Source organism: Simochromis diagramma, unplaced genomic scaffold (assembly GCF_900408965.1).
Source record: "Simochromis diagramma unplaced genomic scaffold, fSimDia1.1 OVJJ01000091.1, whole genome shotgun sequence".
Taxonomy (NCBI): domain Eukaryota; kingdom Metazoa; phylum Chordata; class Actinopteri; order Cichliformes; family Cichlidae; genus Simochromis; species Simochromis diagramma.
In genome coordinates, this window is record NW_024386901.1 from 1528151 (window position 1) to 1546540 (window position 18390).

The window sequence follows — 18390 nt, forward strand, 5'->3', positions numbered from 1 at the left end:
TTTACATGTATGCAGAAGCTGCTTTTCAGTTTTAAAAAAACGTATGTTTTGTATATAAAAAGCATTATTTATCATTTCTATGAAATAAAAAGACATTAAAAAACAGTTAGTACTAGCGTGATGTAAGACTACGTTACCCACAATGCAACAACTACTTCATCGTTGGGTTTTTTTGGTCTCGCGGGCTTTGTTTTGATATGGCGGCAGGCTTCGAATTTTTTGTTTGTTGCCTTTGTATAACGCCCGATTTCATCACAGTAAACCTGCTTTTCTCCTGAGTAACAGGTAATGTCGATGTGTTTTGTGATGCTTGGTAATGTTGTAGTGTCGTCACTACGGTGTAACATCCGGGAAAAGGTTTTATGAAATAAATAAAATGCAGCCTGCTAATAACGGGAGAGTGTGGACGAGGAAGCCAAGCCTTTTAAATAAAGCGACATTTGACAAAAATGAAAAGAGCACTTCCACATTCCACGTGAGCCACATGTCATAAATGCCACCATTCTCTCCTATGTTTTTTTAATAGACAGTGTTAAGATGATTGTTCGTAACCAAATATCTGGAACTGACTATACGGCTTCTATGTAGCAACCAGAACGGAAACCAATCTCGTATTAAAAAGGCAATGTCTTTTTTTTTATATATAACGTCTCTATATATGGTTTTATTGGACCTGGGCGTCAGCTATAGGGTGTTGGATGGTGTTTATTCGTGGCGTGATTAACCCTTAACCTGTCACCATAATCTTTCGCTTAGATCCCTGATTAGACTATCCTGCTTGCCACATCGCGGCCATCATGTCATCTCCAGCTGGCCTTCAGTACTCCCAGGCAGACTTCTTGGCCCGGTGGATGCCAAGTAGCACCAGAGCCGGAGTGATCCTCAGTCCCTCTCCGGATTTGGCTGGACCCTTGGGGCACACCTCTGCCGTGGGATCTTCGCCCATGTTGCCAGACGATTCCTTCGCTTCCGATTTTGCCCCGTTGCCCGCTTCTACAGACAGCAGCTGCCTGGGTGTGGATGCATTTAGACGGGCAGCAGGAGGAGAGATGACTGAGTCTGACAGGCCGGTGAACGGTCTAAACTCTGTTCCAACGAGAATTGCAGATGGACAGCTGGACACTTTGGACGAGATGGCAAGCAAATCACAGGATCTGCCCCTTATGATGAAGCTTGAACAGGTAAGGACATCGGTGCTTTTCAGAAGCTGTTTTGTCCTGTAACTTGAGACAATCAAGTTGTTAAAAGTATAAAATTTGGCATATGTGACTCGCCCTGCTGCTGTGCATCTGAGGAGATGGACTTTCAATACCTAACATAAATGACACAGATACTGGGAGGATCTTTAGTTTTACTGGTTTACTGATACAGGGGTGAGACAAAGCAGAAAAAAATGAACCTGTAATTCATTTATTAATAATGTAAAAACATTTGGACACTTTAATCCCACAGATCTCCTAATATATGCAAATTTTGGGCCCTGCGTGGACTTCATTGTTGATTACATCACTGCTTCCTGTATACTTAATGCACCTCCATCACACACACTCCTTTACGTTTCTCTGCTATTAATAGAATTTTCCCTAAGGCAATTATGTTGGCTGGGACACAGATGCAATTAAACACTTATACTGCCAGTTGACATATAGTCTGTGCAGCGCATGTGAATTGACACTGAGCTGAAACTACTCAGAAACATCTATGTTAAATGTAGCTTAAACCATCTGAAAAACACAGATACCATATATCGTGGCGATCGAGTTGGCAGTTCGTCTGGTAATCGGAAGGTTGCCGGTTCGAGCCCCGGCTCCAACAGTCTCGGTCGTTGTGTCCTTGGGCAAGACACTTCACCCGTTGCCTACTGGTGGTGGTCAGAGGGCCCGGTGGCGCCAGTGTTCGGCAGCCTCGCCTCTGTCAGTGCGCCCCAGGGCAGCTGTGGCTACAATGTAGCTTGCCATCACCAGTGTGTGAATGTGTGTGTGAATGGGTGGATGACTGAATGTAGTGTAAAGCGCTTTGGGGTCCATAGGGACTAAGTAAAGCGCTATACAAATACAGGCCATTTACCATATATACCATATATATTAGCTACACCATATCTAATTAGAATTGAATGTAATATGTATGTGCAGTTAAAGAAATGGCAGCAGCACATGCAGGAGCAGCTAAAAGCTCATCAGCTGGAGGAGCTGCTTCATCTCCAGGAAGAGCAGCAGAAGTTACTGGGAACTCTGAATGGATCCGAGCACTGCACAGGAGGTCAGAGAGTGAAATTACATGAACAGCTGCAAAGTGATCATTTTGAGTTCAGGGTGAATGTGGTGTGCATGTATTTATCCTGCTTTATAAACTGAAGTGATGATAACCCATCTTACAGAGAGTTCAGAAATGTCCGGACCAGAGTGGGTTGAGGACACGCTCCACAGGTCATGTTACACACAGCGCTCATACAGTCCTGATACAAATCACCGTAGAGTCCCACAGGGCTCTACGATCGGCCGTCAACCAGAACAGCAACTTTCACTAGTTGTCAGACACGAGCAGCTACCCAAAGGTCAAGCATCTGAGGAGGGTGACCATGAGGAAGAGGGTAAGATATATTTATTTTAAATGTAAGTTTCAAATGTAAGGCCCAGGGTCCAGAATCGACTGACCAAAGACTCCAAACCGGCCCACTGCACAGCTTCACATGTGTGAAATGTGAAGGAGTACATAGAAAGTTACCACCACCACAAAAGTTGGTAACTAATAGATAAACAATTAAATGACACTATCTACCATAGAAATGCGTTGGTTTGTTGTTTTTTTTTTGCAGGTGGTCCACAGTAAAGAATAAATTAGACATGATATTTTATTACTACAGGATAGTCTGGGCTATAAATTTCCAAAATATTTTCTCTAATTTTAAATATCTGTCATATAGTTTCACTCTTTCAGTTTACTTAAGATCAAAGCAGGCTGTATGTCTCCTATGATGTAAAACAAGTTTGACATCCCTGGTTTAGAGTAAGACACTTGCACAGTTTCTTGGTATTTGTTTTCTATAGAACAGCCAGAACTGCCCTGTCTTTCATCACATGGTCCACATGTTTTCATGGTTAACTGCTTTGTTTTTTTAGGTTCACTGGACTCCAGAGAGGATGAGGAGGAGCACAGTGTCAATGCGAACTGTTTTTCTGAGGAAGACGACATGTTGATGCAACATAATGCTGTGGCAAGGACTGAAGATGACAGCAGAACAGAAGACAAAATCTTTCATGACAGGTAAATATTACATAGTCTTGTGTTTATGTAGTATTAACATCAGACTGTCTCGACAGATCAGTGTTTGAGTAGGGTTTTGTTTCCCTCCTCAGACCTATAAGGCCAGGTATTGGTGGTCAAAAGCAGACATTTGAAGAGCTGCTGGAGGAGCAGCTGAAGCTGGAGGAGCAGAGGCTAAAGTCTGCCCAGCAACAACAGGTCAGAGGATGTGTCACGAGTGCTGAAAAGTATCAATAATGAACCATTCATTTGAGTTTTGCATTCTGCAGGTGACAACCTGATATAGGAATGTAATGTCTGCACAAATGGAGCCTGTCTGTATTTTGCAATAAAATACTCTATTTAACTGGAAAAACTAAAAGATTCCAATTTACATTGAATTCAAATCTTGTCCTATTCCTTGAACAGAGTCAAGATGGAGCCAACGCTGCGCAAGCCCTTCCTAAGAGAGCCTTTTTGAAGCGAGGAGAGGGCCTTTCGAGATTTACAAATAATCGGAAAGCTGTGTTCCAAAAAACGGATGTAAAGAAGGACTCCAGACCACCACCGCCTCAAGCCAGAGTAATCTCTCGCAGCAACTCTGAGCCCGCATATATTCACAAAGGAGCCGCAAACAGTGCCCCACGGCTTCCTGTCCAGCGTAAAACTGCTACACTCAACAAGGAGAACCGGTTGAAGGGACTCAGTTCAACTCCTCACGATACGCGAGCAGTGACTAAAGTAGCACGGACAAAGGTTTTAGGTAGTCATCAGAGACAGAACACAACAGGACCAGAGTCTGTCCAAACTGATCCAGGTGGCAGACCAGCCAAACATCAGTTGGGGAAAGTTCTGCCCGTTCAGGCCGTGAAAGTCCCGTGTCTCAACATTCAGCCATGTCCTACAACCAAACAGAGCGGGAAGTTAGGACAGGCAGGGACGGCTGAAAATGAAAAAAGCTGTGGTTCAAAAGTGGAATTAGCAGAAGCAGGAGGGGTTTCTAAAGGAGGAGACCCAGTTATACAGGATTCCTTTGAGTTGTCTTTTCAGAAGAAGCTCCAGCGATGGGAGTGTGACCGACAGCTGGAGAGCATGGAGCTGGGAGAGTTTGAGCTGCTGGAGCAAGCGGCTGAAGAGCTGTCCTTCTCATCTAACTCCTCCTTTGTCATGAAGGTGCTCTATTTCACTCTCAAACTCATCACGCTTTAATTCAGCACTTCAAATGCTCAAAAGTTTCGATGCCTAGTGTTACAATTTTTTGTCACACAGTTTTTTGTGTTGATAGCGTCTCTGTTTCCTTGTTTGTGTTGTTTCTGGTTGTTGGGATTCAGTATTTCTGCTGCCTTTAAGTGGTTAAAATCTACTATTGAATTTCTAAAGAAATTACCAGATTGGGTTGCCTTTCTCCAGGACTTTACTGTTAGCCGTGTGTTATGTAGACAATAACCCCTCTCTCCCCAAAAAACCAATACTCTGCTCATTGCTTGCAGGTTCTTCAGATGGATCAACAACGACAGCTGCAGACTGTAAAGGGGCTCCACCAGCGACGCCTCTCTTCAACTCCCATTAAATCCCCTCCTAAAGGTGCATTTCAGAGGTGCAATAGTGTTGGGAACACAGGTGGCTTAGCATGTGAAAGCAACTCTTTGAACTCAGAAGCATTTGTAAAGACAAGAAATGATATACTAGAGAACAAAGAGAGCATTAAGGAGACACAGGACATTGAGAGAGAGGACAAACATGACATCTCTGACACGACACCCTGCAGCCGCTCTGAATGTGGAGATGACAAAGTGGTCAAAAGTTCTCTCTGCTTCCCTGCACCTATTAACCCACCATATGACAAGCGGTCGTATGAAGATGAGGATAGTTTCAGGGACTCATCTTCAGATGTGGCTGAAGAGAATGATGTGGAGAGTAAGAGTGTCCACAGCAATAGCGAGGACTCCACTCTGATAGAGGGCAAAGACGGCGAGCAGGGGAGAGTCGTGTTTGATGACGACGACACATGGAACGACCTGGAGGACACTGCCATCGGCACAGCCGATGAAAGCAAAGAGCTCAGTCCGATTTCCAAGCCGACAGCCAGAGAAATTTCTCCCCCACAGAAAACTTTGTTGAGGAAAGTGGCTGTGAGCAAAGGTGTGGAGCTGGGGAAGGCCACAGGTATCGGTTCAGTCAGTCTGGAGCCTGATCATCCTCCTGCCTCCCAGCTCATGACAAAGTTATTCCCCTCCCTGAAGCCAAAAGCCCAGAGTGCACCACTCCCTCTTCCTCCAGCTGCTTCTGTTGAGTCCAAAAAGCCGGAGGAGGACACAGGTTAGACAAATACTTTCTTTGTTTATTATTGCATTAGTAGAATTAATGTTGATTGAATGTTAATAAACTTATTACAGTACAAAATATCAGCAACTCTGATTTTGTGTTATAGCCCTGCAGCTACATGAGTTCATGTGTTTATTAAATGAAAAATTGATAGTAAAGCCAGTTAAAAACCACACATTCCTCAGTGTGTGGTTTTATTATTTATCAGTTGTGTATGCATGTTGTTGCCCTCAGGCCAGCAGGTCCAGTCGAGACAGCTCAGGGAGAGACTGGCTGAGCTGGAGATTGAGATTGAGAGATTTAGGAAGGAGAACGTTGCGCTCACCAAACTCAGACAGGAGAACGAGAAAAAACAGGAAACTCTCAGGTGATATGGTCTTCTTTGCATAAGCAATTCAGTAAGGAGTGTATGCAAGTGTAAAAACTTAATAAAAATATAAAGACACTGCATCTGGTATTTGGAAGTAACCTCTTCATTGTTAAATCCAGCTCTGTTTTCTTTTGGGAGAAATAATTTCATAAAATGTGTTATTCCTCTCCTTCCTCGTGTAATGCACGTTTGTACTTTGCTGTTTGTGCTGTAGGTCAGAGCACTTGGAGTTTGAGCAGATGAGAGCAGAGGAGGTGGCCAAGTTTGAGGAGTACAAGAAAGAGGAGACGAGGAAGCTGCAGAAGGAGCGCAAATTGTTTGAGAAGCACGTGTCAGCGGCCAGAGCTATTCCTGATAAGAAGGAACGAGAAGAGATCCAGGTGAGCGTGGACATGACGCGCAAAATAACCACATGAATATGTGCTCAATGTGTAAATAAGCAATACAGGAGTAATCAAAACATGACTGTGGAGCAATTAAATTCAAACATAATTAAATAAAGGATATCAAATCTTATTGTTTGGTGATGGTATTAATGCTTAAAAAAAAGGTTTTGAGAAGAAGATATTTATGTGTCTGCCTTTATTCTCCCTTTGCGTCTCACATCAGGAGTTGAAGCAGCAGCTGAGCTCCCTGCAGGAGGAGCTGAAGAGAAGGGAGAGTCGCTGGTCCTCCACACAAAGCCGCCTGCGCCAACAGATCGACTCCCTCAGACAAGAGAACAGTTCACTGCGTGACGAGGTGCCTGGCCCCCCCTAACGTTTTCTCTGGTTACACACGCGTAGCTTTAAAATGCACCTTTTATCTGGATTGTAAAGAGTGGGTGAAGGCTGAAAACTGAACCCTGCGTCTTCCTGTTTGTCTTTGAATTGAAGATCCACGTGCTAGAGAAGCTCCGTCTGAGTGCCTGGAAGAAAAACCCTGCCGCTGCTGAGAAGGAAAGTCCCAGAATGTTTGAGAACAATACGCCACCTGTGACCAAAGGGGTTAAATTTGCTGTAAGCTCATTTATAAAGTCTGTTATTGTTATCTAAAAATGATGACCCCGTGTTCTGAAATAAATACCTTATATCAACATGCAGAGGAAAACATGGGAGAAGTTATAGCCCCACAACACTTCATTTTGTTTTTTACTATCATCAGTGCTTTGGCAGTCTTCAGAGCTTTAGCTGTGCAGGAACTCTAATTATTCTACTCCAATTTCGACATTGCTGAGTAACTGCAAAATCACACTTTGTTTCCAGAGTCCTCTCGACTCCAGAGGGAGTGACAGCAGCCCTCCACATGTCAGCTCTGCTCCAGCCACTAGAGGGAACTCCAGAGACGGCAGTCAGGGTGCTGCAGGTACAGTCAAGAGTTTCCATGGAAGGGTTTTTTTAATCTTTCAAAATAACTGTACAAATAAGTGTCCAAAGCCATTTCAAGAAAAACTTTGGAAGCTGAGGTTGTCTGGCGATAAGGCATCTTTAGCAACTCTGAGCCAAAAAACAAACAAACCTCACCGTTTTCCATCTTTCAGCTCAGCATAAGTAGTGTGATTAACTCTATTAGCTTTTATAATGTCAGTTTGAGCTACAGCAGGCCTACAGACCCAGTGCACGTAGTAACTGGTGGACATATTGGAGTATTTGGCATGTGTACATTGAGAGATTTGTCTGTTTCAAGTTGAGACTAGAACAGGATTTTTTTATTTTTATTTTTTGCCTGTCCTGTTTGGCTCTTTTGCCATCAGAATTGTTGTCTAAAGGCAAAGAAAGATGCCCAACGGATTTACTTTACCAAATTGACCATCCCAGCTTTGCCGTAATGGTCCATTTGATTCACCTTTTATTGTTTATTTTATTTTCACTTACTGAATACGGGACAGACTTGACTGGGGGAAAGAAGGGGAGAAAGAAAGAGGGAAAGAGAAACAGCTGAGAAGAGGGACGGGGGAGAAGGGCAAAAAACAAAAACCAACAGAATGAGCAGAAAAAGAAAAAAAAGAAGAAAAAAAAAATGCATATTTCAATCACCTGGGTCACCTGCTGAGAAAGAAAAAAGAAAACAAGCAGAAGCGAACAAGAGTAATAGAATAAACAACATCACAATGATATATGGGAATATGCCAGTAAATACTAAATATTAAACATTATTGTGCAGCACATAAGATCAACAGCACACAGTGTGCTTTGAGGTAGGAGCCAAAAAGGGTGTAGTTTGTGTGTGTGATCACCCGTGTGTACACCTGTGAGCATGGACGCGCTTGTTTTTTTTAAAAGGTTCCTTCATGTAATGATCTGCTAGAGGGTGTGGGGGGGTCACTGCCCCGTCCTCCAGGGCATGAAGCAGGTATGGAGGAGATCAAAACTCCAGACATCCAGAGGCCCCCAGAACACAAGAGACCAAGGAAGACCAACAGAGGGGCAGCCGCGCCACTGTCCCAGTAAGAGCTGAGGAGAGTCCCAGATGAGGGCTCACTCAGCAGCCGCGGAGCAGAAACCAGGGGGAGTTGCAGTGACGCGCCCGTGAGCTCCGCCGGCAGTCAGCTGTGCCTGAGTGACCGAGCCCCAGGCCGAGAGGCCGGGGGCACCCCACCTCCGAAGTGGCCCGAGCAAGCCCCAGGCTCCAGGCCCCGATAAGCGGCCGCCAAGGAGTGAGCCGGTGTGTACCTGGACGCCCATCCCCGGACACAAAGAACCACCAACGCACCGATGTCTGAGGGAGTCCGCCACTGGCAGGGGAAGTGGTGGTAGGGGGAGATAGGCCTCCAAACCTTGGAGGGCCTAAGATGTCCCCAGAGAGGTGGCGTCTGATTCCCAACCTGACATATAGACACAGACATACAGGCACACACAGACACAAACATCCATTCCCACCCTCATGCTCTCATATGCACTTACTCCACACTCAACCAACGTGGAGACAGACATAAAGAGACGCTGTACACACGATCACACTCCCCAAGCGTACTCTACGAACCGGGTCTAGGTACCCTTGCCCCTGGAGGGGGGGAACTGCACCCAGACCCAGGTGGTGTTACCCTTTTCCCTGTGGTGGGGGGAGGCAGACCGCCCCGACTCCGCAGCAGCAGGGAGGCCCCACACTCCAGACCGCAGTCGGACGGCCAACTCCTCCTCCTAGCCCCCCCGCTCCAGCAGGTCGCAGAGAATGGGGGTGAGAGAAGACTCCAAACCTCCCTCCACCCGCTCATTGTAGTGTTGATGCATGTGTGTTCTAAGGTGCATTTAAAACCCAGGAGGGCATGGAGCTACCTGCCAGAGAGCAGCAGGTAAGCGCATGGTCCCTCCTGCTGGCCCTCAATGTCTACGTGTATTTAACATTGAGAGGTGGGCAACGACGCCAGGGGTGGGGTGTACACCCTGATGGTACTTTGGATTCCGTGTATCGTGCCCACCCCCAAGATCCTATGTGTAATGAGAGTGTGAGTAATGTGAATGTCTAAGTTGTGGGATAAAATTGAGGCAGAGGCAGCCAGAAGGGGACAGGGGGGGTGGCCTCCTCTGCACCCTGGTGACATACCCCTACTCCAAGGTCCTGCATGTGTGGGTGGTTGTGGTGGAGCGGGAAGAGGGAGGCAGCTGGAGATGGGGAGGGAAGGAAGGGAGGGGCAGGTGACCAGGATTAATAGAGTGATTAGACCTAAATTTGCCAGGTGGACACAGACTCCAAATCATTGATGTTTGTGTCTGCTGGGTTTGTAAATAGCTAATTTTCCCATATTAATAGATTTTAATCATCCAAAAAAGCCTGGGATTGGCTCAGAGTATCTGTCAATGATCATCATTAATGATTCTCATAAACACCTTGAAAAGCACGAATGGTCGAGTCTTTATTGTCCATATTTTTATTCTCTGCAGGAATAAAGAGCAGCCTGAGGAAGCCAGCAGGGCCAGGCTCCTCTTCCACCTCTGTAGCCAGCAGGAAGTCAGAGGAGAGGTCAGCACCTGCCGGCAGCCAGGAGAAACCACCAAACCAAGAACACTTATACAACTGCTCTCCAGTAAGAGCATCATCAGTGTCATACACACACTGCAGTGTTTCCTGTAAATGATGCAAAACACCTACTGACATCCAGATAGAAGAGGAGGCAACATTTATGGCACAAATTTAAGATACATTTGAAAGGTCAGATGTTTATTAGTCTGATTCTGCATCAGGGACAGGACAATTAAAGTCTTGTTTAAAAAAAACAAAACAAGCCTGTCTGTACGTGCTGCTCTGTCACAGACCTCATGTTTAAAATCTTCGTATTGCAGAACACTGATTCTCCGACAAATGAACTTGAGCTAAGTAAGGCTGAAGAGACCGAATCAACCAGGGAGGTTATCACACATCCTGATGGCAAGGTGAGAAAATAAGATGTACAATCATCCTGATATTAAATACTAATGTGAGCCACCAGACAAGAGATGTGCTGAAGAATTGATTTTGCTTTCTAAAGAAGTGCGTCTGCTTTATAATCGTGGTAGCAGCAGTTACATACAGCTGAGTTTGGCCCTGTTTTCAACAGTGAGTTATTTAAACAGGAAGGTTGCACTACTAAGTGTGAGTAATTGAGTCATTGTGGAATAACCTCAAACTTACATTAGCATTAGCTTTTATTGTTGATATTCAGTAGAGGCTGTTGATGGAGCTGTCCTGATGTTTCCAGTTAGAGAAGGTTTTGGTCAGCGGTGATCGTCTCATAGTTTACCCCAACGGGACCAGGAAGGAGGTTTCAGCAGACGGACTGACGGTCAAGGTCATCTTCTTCAACGGAGATACTAAACAAGTCACGGCCGACCAAAGAGTGGTGAGATGCTTGCGTTGCTTTATACTCATATTTTCAGTAAATACATGTACGCTGGTCTCCTGGACATGTGCTGTGTGCGAGGAGAAATGTTGGACTGTTTCCTCCTACTTAAAGGCAGGATGTGAGGAAGGAGGGGATGGGTGGCTCTGTCAGGCGTACACCACTGTGTCAGGCTACGTTCACACTGCAGGTCTTAATGCTCAAATCCGATTTTTCAGTGTGAACGTAGCCTTAGGGAGGGGGTGTCTAGCAGACTCATTCTGACGTATTGAGTAGAACAGCTGTTCAGAGGGAATCAACGTGAAGATATGAAAACATCTGACAGATTCAAAATTGAGAAATAAACGAGATCAGGACAAACAAAGTGATGCAGGCAGACAGACCGGGGAGGCCTTTTGAATCCGTTAGCCTTCCCGAATCACAGAACCAGAGAAAGAGCTACACAGACCTTTGCATGGTTCTTCTCTTTATCTTACCTGTTGATAACTAATGGTGCTGCCCCTTGTGCTCAGGTCTACTACTATGCTGAAACCCAGACAACACACATCACCTACCCAGATGGCATGGAGGTGCTGCACTTCGCCAACAACCAAACAGGTGAGAGCAGATGATGAAGCAGTGAAATTGCCAGGAGACAAAAGCTGCTGGGCTTTTTGCATTAGTGAGGTAATATTCCCATCTCATCTGAGTGCAGAGTAATTCTAAAATGATATAACAGGAGTGATAAACAAGATCTGCGTCAGAAATTGGTTGGGTGGGGAACTCTAGGCCTCAAGGGCCTGCAGGTTTTAGATCTCACCCTGGGTCACCACACCTGAATCAAATGATTAGTTCATTAGCAGGCCTCTGGAGAACTTCAAGACATGTTGAGGAGGTACTTTAGCCATTTGAATCACCTGTGTTGGATCAAGGACATCTAAAACCTGCAGGACACGGCCCTTGAGGCCTGGAGTTCCCCACACCTGGTTTACTGCATCATGAGTTCTCCAAAGTAGCAATCTTGAAATGCACTGTTGGAAGAAAATTGGCTTTTCTGTCCCATCAAAAAAAATTGTTAGTACTACAGTACTGCAATTAAAATATGAGGCCATTTTAGAGTAATTCATCATAACAGCTATTTAATATATTAAAGACTGATTATTTTTATTAATTGGTCTATAAATTTACAGGAAAACATGCAGTGCGTTCTTAAAGGTTTTCCAATTCAAAAAGATATTCACTTTACTGTAAGAAGAAGGATAAAATAAAGTAATTTTAACACAACAGTACTTAAAGTAAAAGTCCACGAGGTAAGTGTAGCAAAGGAACTTCCTTTCTCATGCTTGTCTTGTGGACTTTGGACATGTGTACCAACTCATTCTACATTTTTATTCCTGCTTCAGAAAAGCATTTTCCCGACGGCCGTAAGGAAATCACCTTCCCAGACCAGACAGTAAAGAACCTTTTCCCTGATGGCAGGGAGGAGAGCGTACTGACAGACGGGACCATCATCCAGGTTAACTCGTAAGTCGACCTTATATTTACCTTTAATCAATTTCCCTTACTACCTTTATAACAAAATGTTTTTTTTGCACGATATCCCTTACCAGACATGTACTCATAACTTAATTTTTGTAGGACTTCCGTACCCCTTTCCACTTCTGCACTGGGCCCCACGAGTGATATATTTAAAATGACAAGGAAAAAAACAAACAAAAAAAAAAAAAAGACAGCTAGCAGAAAATAAGACTAATTTTTCCATCATATGGGAGAGTCAGATATTGTGAATGTTGGAGAAGGAAATAGCAAATACTTCATAAAAGAGTAATGATAACAGGTGGTGCTACAATTTTCAGTCTATTATGTGTTAATACATCAAACAACTGACTAATGGTTAAAGAAATTGAGTATTACCACCACTCAAGACTAACTGGGCATGTATACATGCCGTTTCTCTCAGGGACGGCACCAAAGAGATCCTTTTTAACACAGGCCAGAAGGAGATCCACACAGCAGAGTACAAGAGGCGAGAGTATCCAGATGGCACAGTGAAGACTGTCTACGCAGATGGGAGGCAAGAAACCCGCTACCCCACCGGGCGGCTCAGGATCAAAGACAAAGATGGAAACGTCATCCTGGATACCAAGGTGTAGAAAGGTGGTGAATCTCAGTGACTGAAACTTGAAGCATTTTTATTATTGCAGCTATTGTTCAAACTGTGAAAAAATCCAGGACATCAGAGAAGGATGTCTGGAGAATTTGGTGCTTTGTCTTTATTTATTTTCTTCACATGTGATAACAGATACAGGTGAGCTTTGGACATTTTGTTTTAACAGTGTGACATAATCAACAGTTCAACCTGCTTTGATATTCTTGAGTTGACACTCCTTGCTTCTGAGATTCACAAATCAGCTTGTTGTTGTTTTTAAATACTTCTGTCTATATGTAGCAAATAGAGTTATGTGACACACTTTTGTGCCAGTGGTTTTAAGCCCACCCACTAAAGCACAACTGGCAGTGGCACAGGCTCAACAAGCACTACCCATGGGTGTAAAAATGAAAAACAGACCAATAAATAAATGCCGGTTTAACACACTGAGTAGACTTGGCGTTATAGAGGAGACAAAAGGAATGCAACACAATACACCTCAGTCTTAGATTCACAATGATTCCTAACAGGACCTTTTGCACAAAAATCTGGGATACTTTTTAATAATTCAGCGAGTCCAATGTTTTGACTTAACCCTCTGGGTTTGTTCAAAGTCACCACCCAGTCAGCTTGTTCATGGCCAAAAGTGTCCACCAACAGATTAGGTCTGTAATTTTTATTATTTTTATGTTTGTTTGTTTTTTTGCAATTTTTTCTGCATAAAGTTTTGAACTAACATTAGTTCTTTCCATAAATATTAAATAGTCATTACTTTTTACATTTTTGACCCGTTAAACACCAGTTTGTTTGTACAATGCACTTGTTGGAAGACAACCTCAGAACTCATAATTTCATATATTTGCAGTGCTACTGGAACTTCTTGTATTATTAATAGTAGAGTCTGGGAAATGTAATTGATTTACATTAACATTGATTATTATGGATTGTGCTCAAAAGACACACATTCCTCCGATTCTATGTGGGATATTGCTGTGGTAGGTTTGGTGACGCCACAGACGAACAATAAAAATCTTCCTCTGTTGCAACTGGAGGAGCCGGGGAGGTAGCTCTAGGTTGTTTCCCCTGTGCCAGTTTTCATCTGAGGAGTTCCTCTGCCAAGGTGACCATAGTAAAGACGTTGTCCTTTGAGCTCCCCTGTCAGTTGGAGTCTGAACTCCTTTCCCTTTTTTACTTCCTGAGAACTTCCAGTGTTGTCATCCAACATGCTACGTATTGCTTTATTCTGGTGCAGGCTCACATCTCCAGTTCATCTATAATCCTCCAATCCTCACACCTTCACCTCCCGTGCAGGTTTGTAAGGGTGCACAGCAGGTAAAAGGATCTCCAGAAGTAAAAGTGCTTTCAGCATGTGCTTCAAAGCTCAACAGCCTGCATCAACAGAAATTCACTGCAGCCTATTTAATATGTGATGTGTCATCATTTATTCCAGTCTATCTTGCAAATACATGTTTGTGTTTGTGCATGACATTGCAGCACAAACTGTTAGATCCTTGAGATCAAACCTACGTCAAAATTGTGTCATTATTTTGGTCCATTGGGAGTGCGGTAAGCCATCAAACACCCCTATTGGAAACTAGGAATATTGCATGAAATTGCTTGTTTAGGCCAAAAATTGGTAAATTATGTAATTTGGTTAAAAACTACTATTCATTTGTTGAGTTTAGAATGAAAGCAATTTTACCTAAATTGCATGATTTAGTACTGTCAATAACAAGGAATCAAATGTTATTATAACAGGTTAACAGGCCAAGAATGGCCACGATAGAGCCCAGAGGGTTAAACTTTCTCCTACTATCCTAGTTTTGTCTTGCAAGACAGCCTGTCTGTTTGTCCCAGGATATTCCTGCTTAATATCCAAACCACGACCTGCTTTTGTCTGCCGTGGATGAACATTTGTAGTTTTCTCGTGTTTGCAACTATTTTTATTTGTAAAAATGTTAAATGCATATTTATTTCCCTAACTGGCTGTACATATTTTTTTGTAAAATACATTTTCTTTTTAAAATTTTTTTTTTTTTTTTTTTTACATCTTTGAGTGTTTGTAGAGACTGTATCACATCGTCCTTTTCATTGCACCTTAGTAAAAACACACTGCAGAGGTCAGTGAAAATGGGAATATTTTACTTAGCACCTTCATACAGTAAAAGAAAAGAGAAAAAGTGCTACATGAACAGCTTTAATCTCTGCTGTACAGGAACAATGAAAATAAATTTCTGTACTATATAAAAACTAGGAACACAAAGAAAACCAGAAGAACAAAACCTGAACTGAAAACAAACTGAGCCAGGAAGCCTGAAAAAGATAATAAATTTATTATTAGCTTGCTGTTCTGTTTATTAATAGCAAGCTACTATTAAGTCACTTAAATATACAGTTCAAAAGATTCTGCTGGTTACTTTTATTTCTTTGCAACATTTAGTATTTGATCCTGTTTGACTTTAGAGCCACAACAAAACGTTGAATCACAAATCTCCACAACACATTTAAACAGCATTAGTTTATCAGCCACAGTCTAATGGGGTCTGTATTTAACTGTGTCCTGGATGCTACTCACTCTCTTTGGTAAAGTTAAGAATGACTGTGGACAACTCGAATCATACAGATGCAGACATTTCAGAAAGCATTCTTTCTAAAGAAATTTTGGTGCTTGAAATAAAATGCTAAAAACTTACCTGAACAGTGTTTGGAGGGTGTCTTTCCACTTTACTCAAGTTCTGCCAGTCCTTTGGTCACCAGAGGCAGATGGACCAACTCTCCATCCTCGCTGTACAGCAGCACTGTGAGCTCTGGTTCTTGAGCCTAAACAGAGGAGGACAGTGAGATACTGACTGGAAGCAAACAAAAAAATTCTCAGGCTGTGAGACCAAAGATTTGACAGTATAAAGAGTGCAACACAGGACTTATTCTGCCTGATTTGAAGTTATTAGGTAGTCTTGTTTACATACACATTTATTATTTATTAGTTACACAATGGCAGTGCCCGTTGGTGGATCCCTTAAGTCAAAAGTTATGGTAAAGATTCATTAAGATGCTGGAAACCTTCAACACATTTGGCACTATATCAACATGATGGGAGCTAGCCCTATTCTACAGTGGTAAACAAAATACTGTGAGGATTTGTGCATTCAGAACAAAACTGCAGCTTGATGTCCTTGAAGACGAGGCAGTATTTTCACGGCCTCTTTGTCTTTGACTGAATCATTAACCTGTTTTGTTACATATAACTCCAGGGCTTGACAGAGAATAACTATGATCACCATATGTTTGTTTTCTTCTGTATGAAAAGTGAATTACTAATATTACATTTGCTTGTTTGTATTTACAAAAAAATCACAAGTGCCACACAGAATAAAAGGGCCATGAAGGCAGTAAATAGGACTGCTAGTAAAAACTGACTTAAGGAAAGCAGGTTTCCATCTGCTGAGAAAACATTTTCAGCAACAACATTTATGTTTGTTGTGTTATCTTAGAGCTCACAGTTAAAGATAACACAGCTAGTTTAGTTTAGTACTGTTTCCAAAAACCTATCATGGCACATTTTTAATGACATTTCTTTAATAAATGAAACATGTCTTTTGACTGTAATTTCTTAGTTTTAAAAACAGTTATGTTGTGTGTGTTTCATACCACAACAGAGGCTGTGATGTTTTTGTGTAACAGGTCGATCATTTCCATTGCAGCCTTCATGCTCCATTTGGGGCTGTAGGGCAGCACATTTTCCTCCCTTGTGACACTTGGAGCTTTGAAGCCAGCGACTTTGACTTTTAGTGCCCTACATGGAAACTCCAGCAGCTCAGCTGGCATTTGGCGCAGCCTGCCAGGAAGCAACACATTATGAGAACGCCACTCAACACATCCGCATGTCCGCATCATCTGTTTATCAGTAGATAAACCCCATTCAGGGTGGGTCTCAAAGAAATTCAAAGTTAACCCTTTAGAGCCGATCGGAGCGGGAACGCTCTGTTATGCGTAACTATTTTTAAATCCCAGTAGCACTGCAACCACGTAAGCTAGCGCAAAAATTTTTTTTGCATATGAAACCGGAGGAGTTGTACTTACATCTTATGCCATCAGCTTGTCCTAGGTCACGGTTTCCTTCCACATAAAGCTTTGCAAAAACTGCATAAAAAGCGCTTGCAGCAACAAAAACATAATATTCCAGAAACACGCTTTACCGATCCGATCAGCTGTTCATAACACTTCCTACGTTGGAATAGACGTCAGCGCGAACTTTTGCATTTCCGCCATTACCTGCCAGAAACCGGAAGTGACGTCATTTTCGCGGAAATGTAGTCTTTTTTTGCGATCAGGGCCTCAGGGCCTATACTGCTCTTTTTAAAAGTTATCTTTGACTTTATGACTTTCTGTGTCGTTTCTGGGATGCTTAGAACTCATATTGCACTGCTGGAAATAGTTTATTTTGATGCATATGCTGCTTTTTTGCAAATTTGCAGTATAATATTTATTTTCGTTTTTCCTGCAGTGTATAAAAATTGGTGTATTTCAAAAATAAAACTATGAAGACACTCAAAATAAATTTCCTGTGGTGGGAAACTATTTTGTGCAACTTTTTTGTATTTACAGTTTTGAGGGATAAGCCTCTTAAATTTCTCTAACTACAAATATATGTTAAAAAATCAAAAACGATTTTCAATTTTTTTGTAGTTTATTGCACTTTTTTTGCAATTTATGTAATTACTATGCACTTAATGAATACATATTATTAAAATCTGGGCTATAATGGTTGTATTGATGTATAGCAACTTGAAATGCTCCCAAAAATGGCTCCACAGCATGTAAAAATATAATATAAGCTCTGGCGGACTTGGTTCTATGGTAGGTCTTAAAGGGTTAAACAAACAGCAGCTTAAGACTGGAGCCTACATTAAAAGCCAGGATATCTTTTTCTTATCTGGCTTCACTTACACCAACATCAGCAGTCAGGCTAAGCGGTCACATGATGGTGTTTATCAACTGGATTAAGTCACCCTAGGGTTTCTCAAACTAGCTGCGAGTGTGTTCACATAAAACAGAAAGCAATGGCAGCATATGCTCAAAACTCTAATTAATTACCATGATGATTTACCCAGTAAGTGAACCACCTATGTAATACTGAAAACCCAGTTTAACCCAGTGATTTTGTGTCAGCATTGTCACCCGAAGATATATCCCTCTCACTTCTTCTCTACGTCATTTTTCTACGACAAGCCACAAATTTAATGCCTATAAAGTTTTCCAACACTTGGTCTGTAGTATGTTTGTACATTTTCTCATATTTTTCAGAGGAAGTGTGCTAGTAGGATGATAAGATTCATACTTGCTGGTAGGTAGAGTGTCATCAGAGCCAAAATCGACGTGTTGTACCAGGAGCGTGACAGGTTCTGCACTGATGAACTTCATCAACCTGGCTCGATAGTACTTTCCATCACTGTACTCAGCGAGACATGGACCACCTGGAAACCACAGAGCGTTGGGAGGCCCCAACTTAGTGAGTCCTGCACAGAATCG

General features: G+C 42.6%; 2 protein-coding genes and 2 long non-coding RNA genes across 6 annotated transcripts in view; 1 reads left to right on the top strand and 3 right to left on the bottom strand.

Moving 5' to 3' along the window:
• The first annotated feature begins 134 nt into the window (after positions 1-134).
• Positions 135-15553, top strand: cenpj (centromere protein J). The gene is made up of 19 exons (XM_040034730.1): positions 135-285; positions 757-1181; positions 2133-2259; positions 2378-2590; positions 3120-3264; positions 3357-3462; positions 3673-4416; positions 4734-5562; positions 5803-5935; positions 6153-6318; positions 6548-6679; positions 6814-6936; positions 7183-7282; positions 9799-9941; positions 10198-10287; positions 10593-10733; positions 11246-11330; positions 12116-12236; positions 12673-15553. Exons 2-19 carry the CDS (start codon positions 798-800, stop codon positions 12863-12865), a joined length of 3975 nt encoding a protein of 1324 aa, XP_039890664.1. The 5' UTR covers positions 135-285; positions 757-797; the 3' UTR covers positions 12866-15553.
• Positions 9781-11823, bottom strand: LOC120735387. Its single transcript, XR_005696236.1, has 3 exons — positions 11288-11823; positions 10526-10704; positions 9781-9885 (listed from the first exon to the last, which is right to left on the bottom strand). It is a non-coding gene; the product is annotated as an uncharacterized LOC120735387 (long non-coding RNA).
• rnf17 (ring finger protein 17) overlaps positions 14888-18390 on the bottom strand; it is a 29195-nt gene continuing 25692 nt past the window's right edge. For all 3 annotated transcript variants that reach the window (XM_040034729.1, XM_040034728.1, XM_040034727.1), the window contains exons 35-38: positions 18200-18335; positions 16510-16696; positions 15555-15681; positions 14888-15174 (exon numbers count right to left, since the gene is read on the bottom strand). In XM_040034729.1, the coding sequence (XP_039890663.1) occupies positions 15586-15681; positions 16510-16696; positions 18200-18335 (419 nt within the window). In that variant the 3' untranslated portion in view covers positions 14888-15174; positions 15555-15585. The remainder of the gene's footprint in view (positions 15175-15554; positions 15682-16509; positions 16697-18199; positions 18336-18390) is intronic.
• On the bottom strand, positions 16765-18193 carry LOC120735388. The gene is made up of 2 exons (XR_005696237.1): positions 17740-18193; positions 16765-16814 (listed from the first exon to the last, which is right to left on the bottom strand). It is a non-coding gene; the product is annotated as an uncharacterized LOC120735388 (long non-coding RNA).

Excerpts from the sequence above, each read along its gene's own strand:
- cenpj (XM_040034730.1), top strand. The coding sequence starts at position 798 with ATGTCATCTCCAGCTGGCCTTCAGTACTCCCAGGCAGACTTCTTGGCC. Across the intron at positions 5,936-6,152 it reads AAAAAACAGGAAACTCTCAG|GTCAGAGCACTTGGAGTTTG; the intron begins GTGATATGGTCT and ends TTTGTGCTGTAG. Across the intron at positions 11,331-12,115 it reads CTTCGCCAACAACCAAACAG|AAAAGCATTTTCCCGACGGC; the intron begins GTGAGAGCAGAT and ends TTCCTGCTTCAG.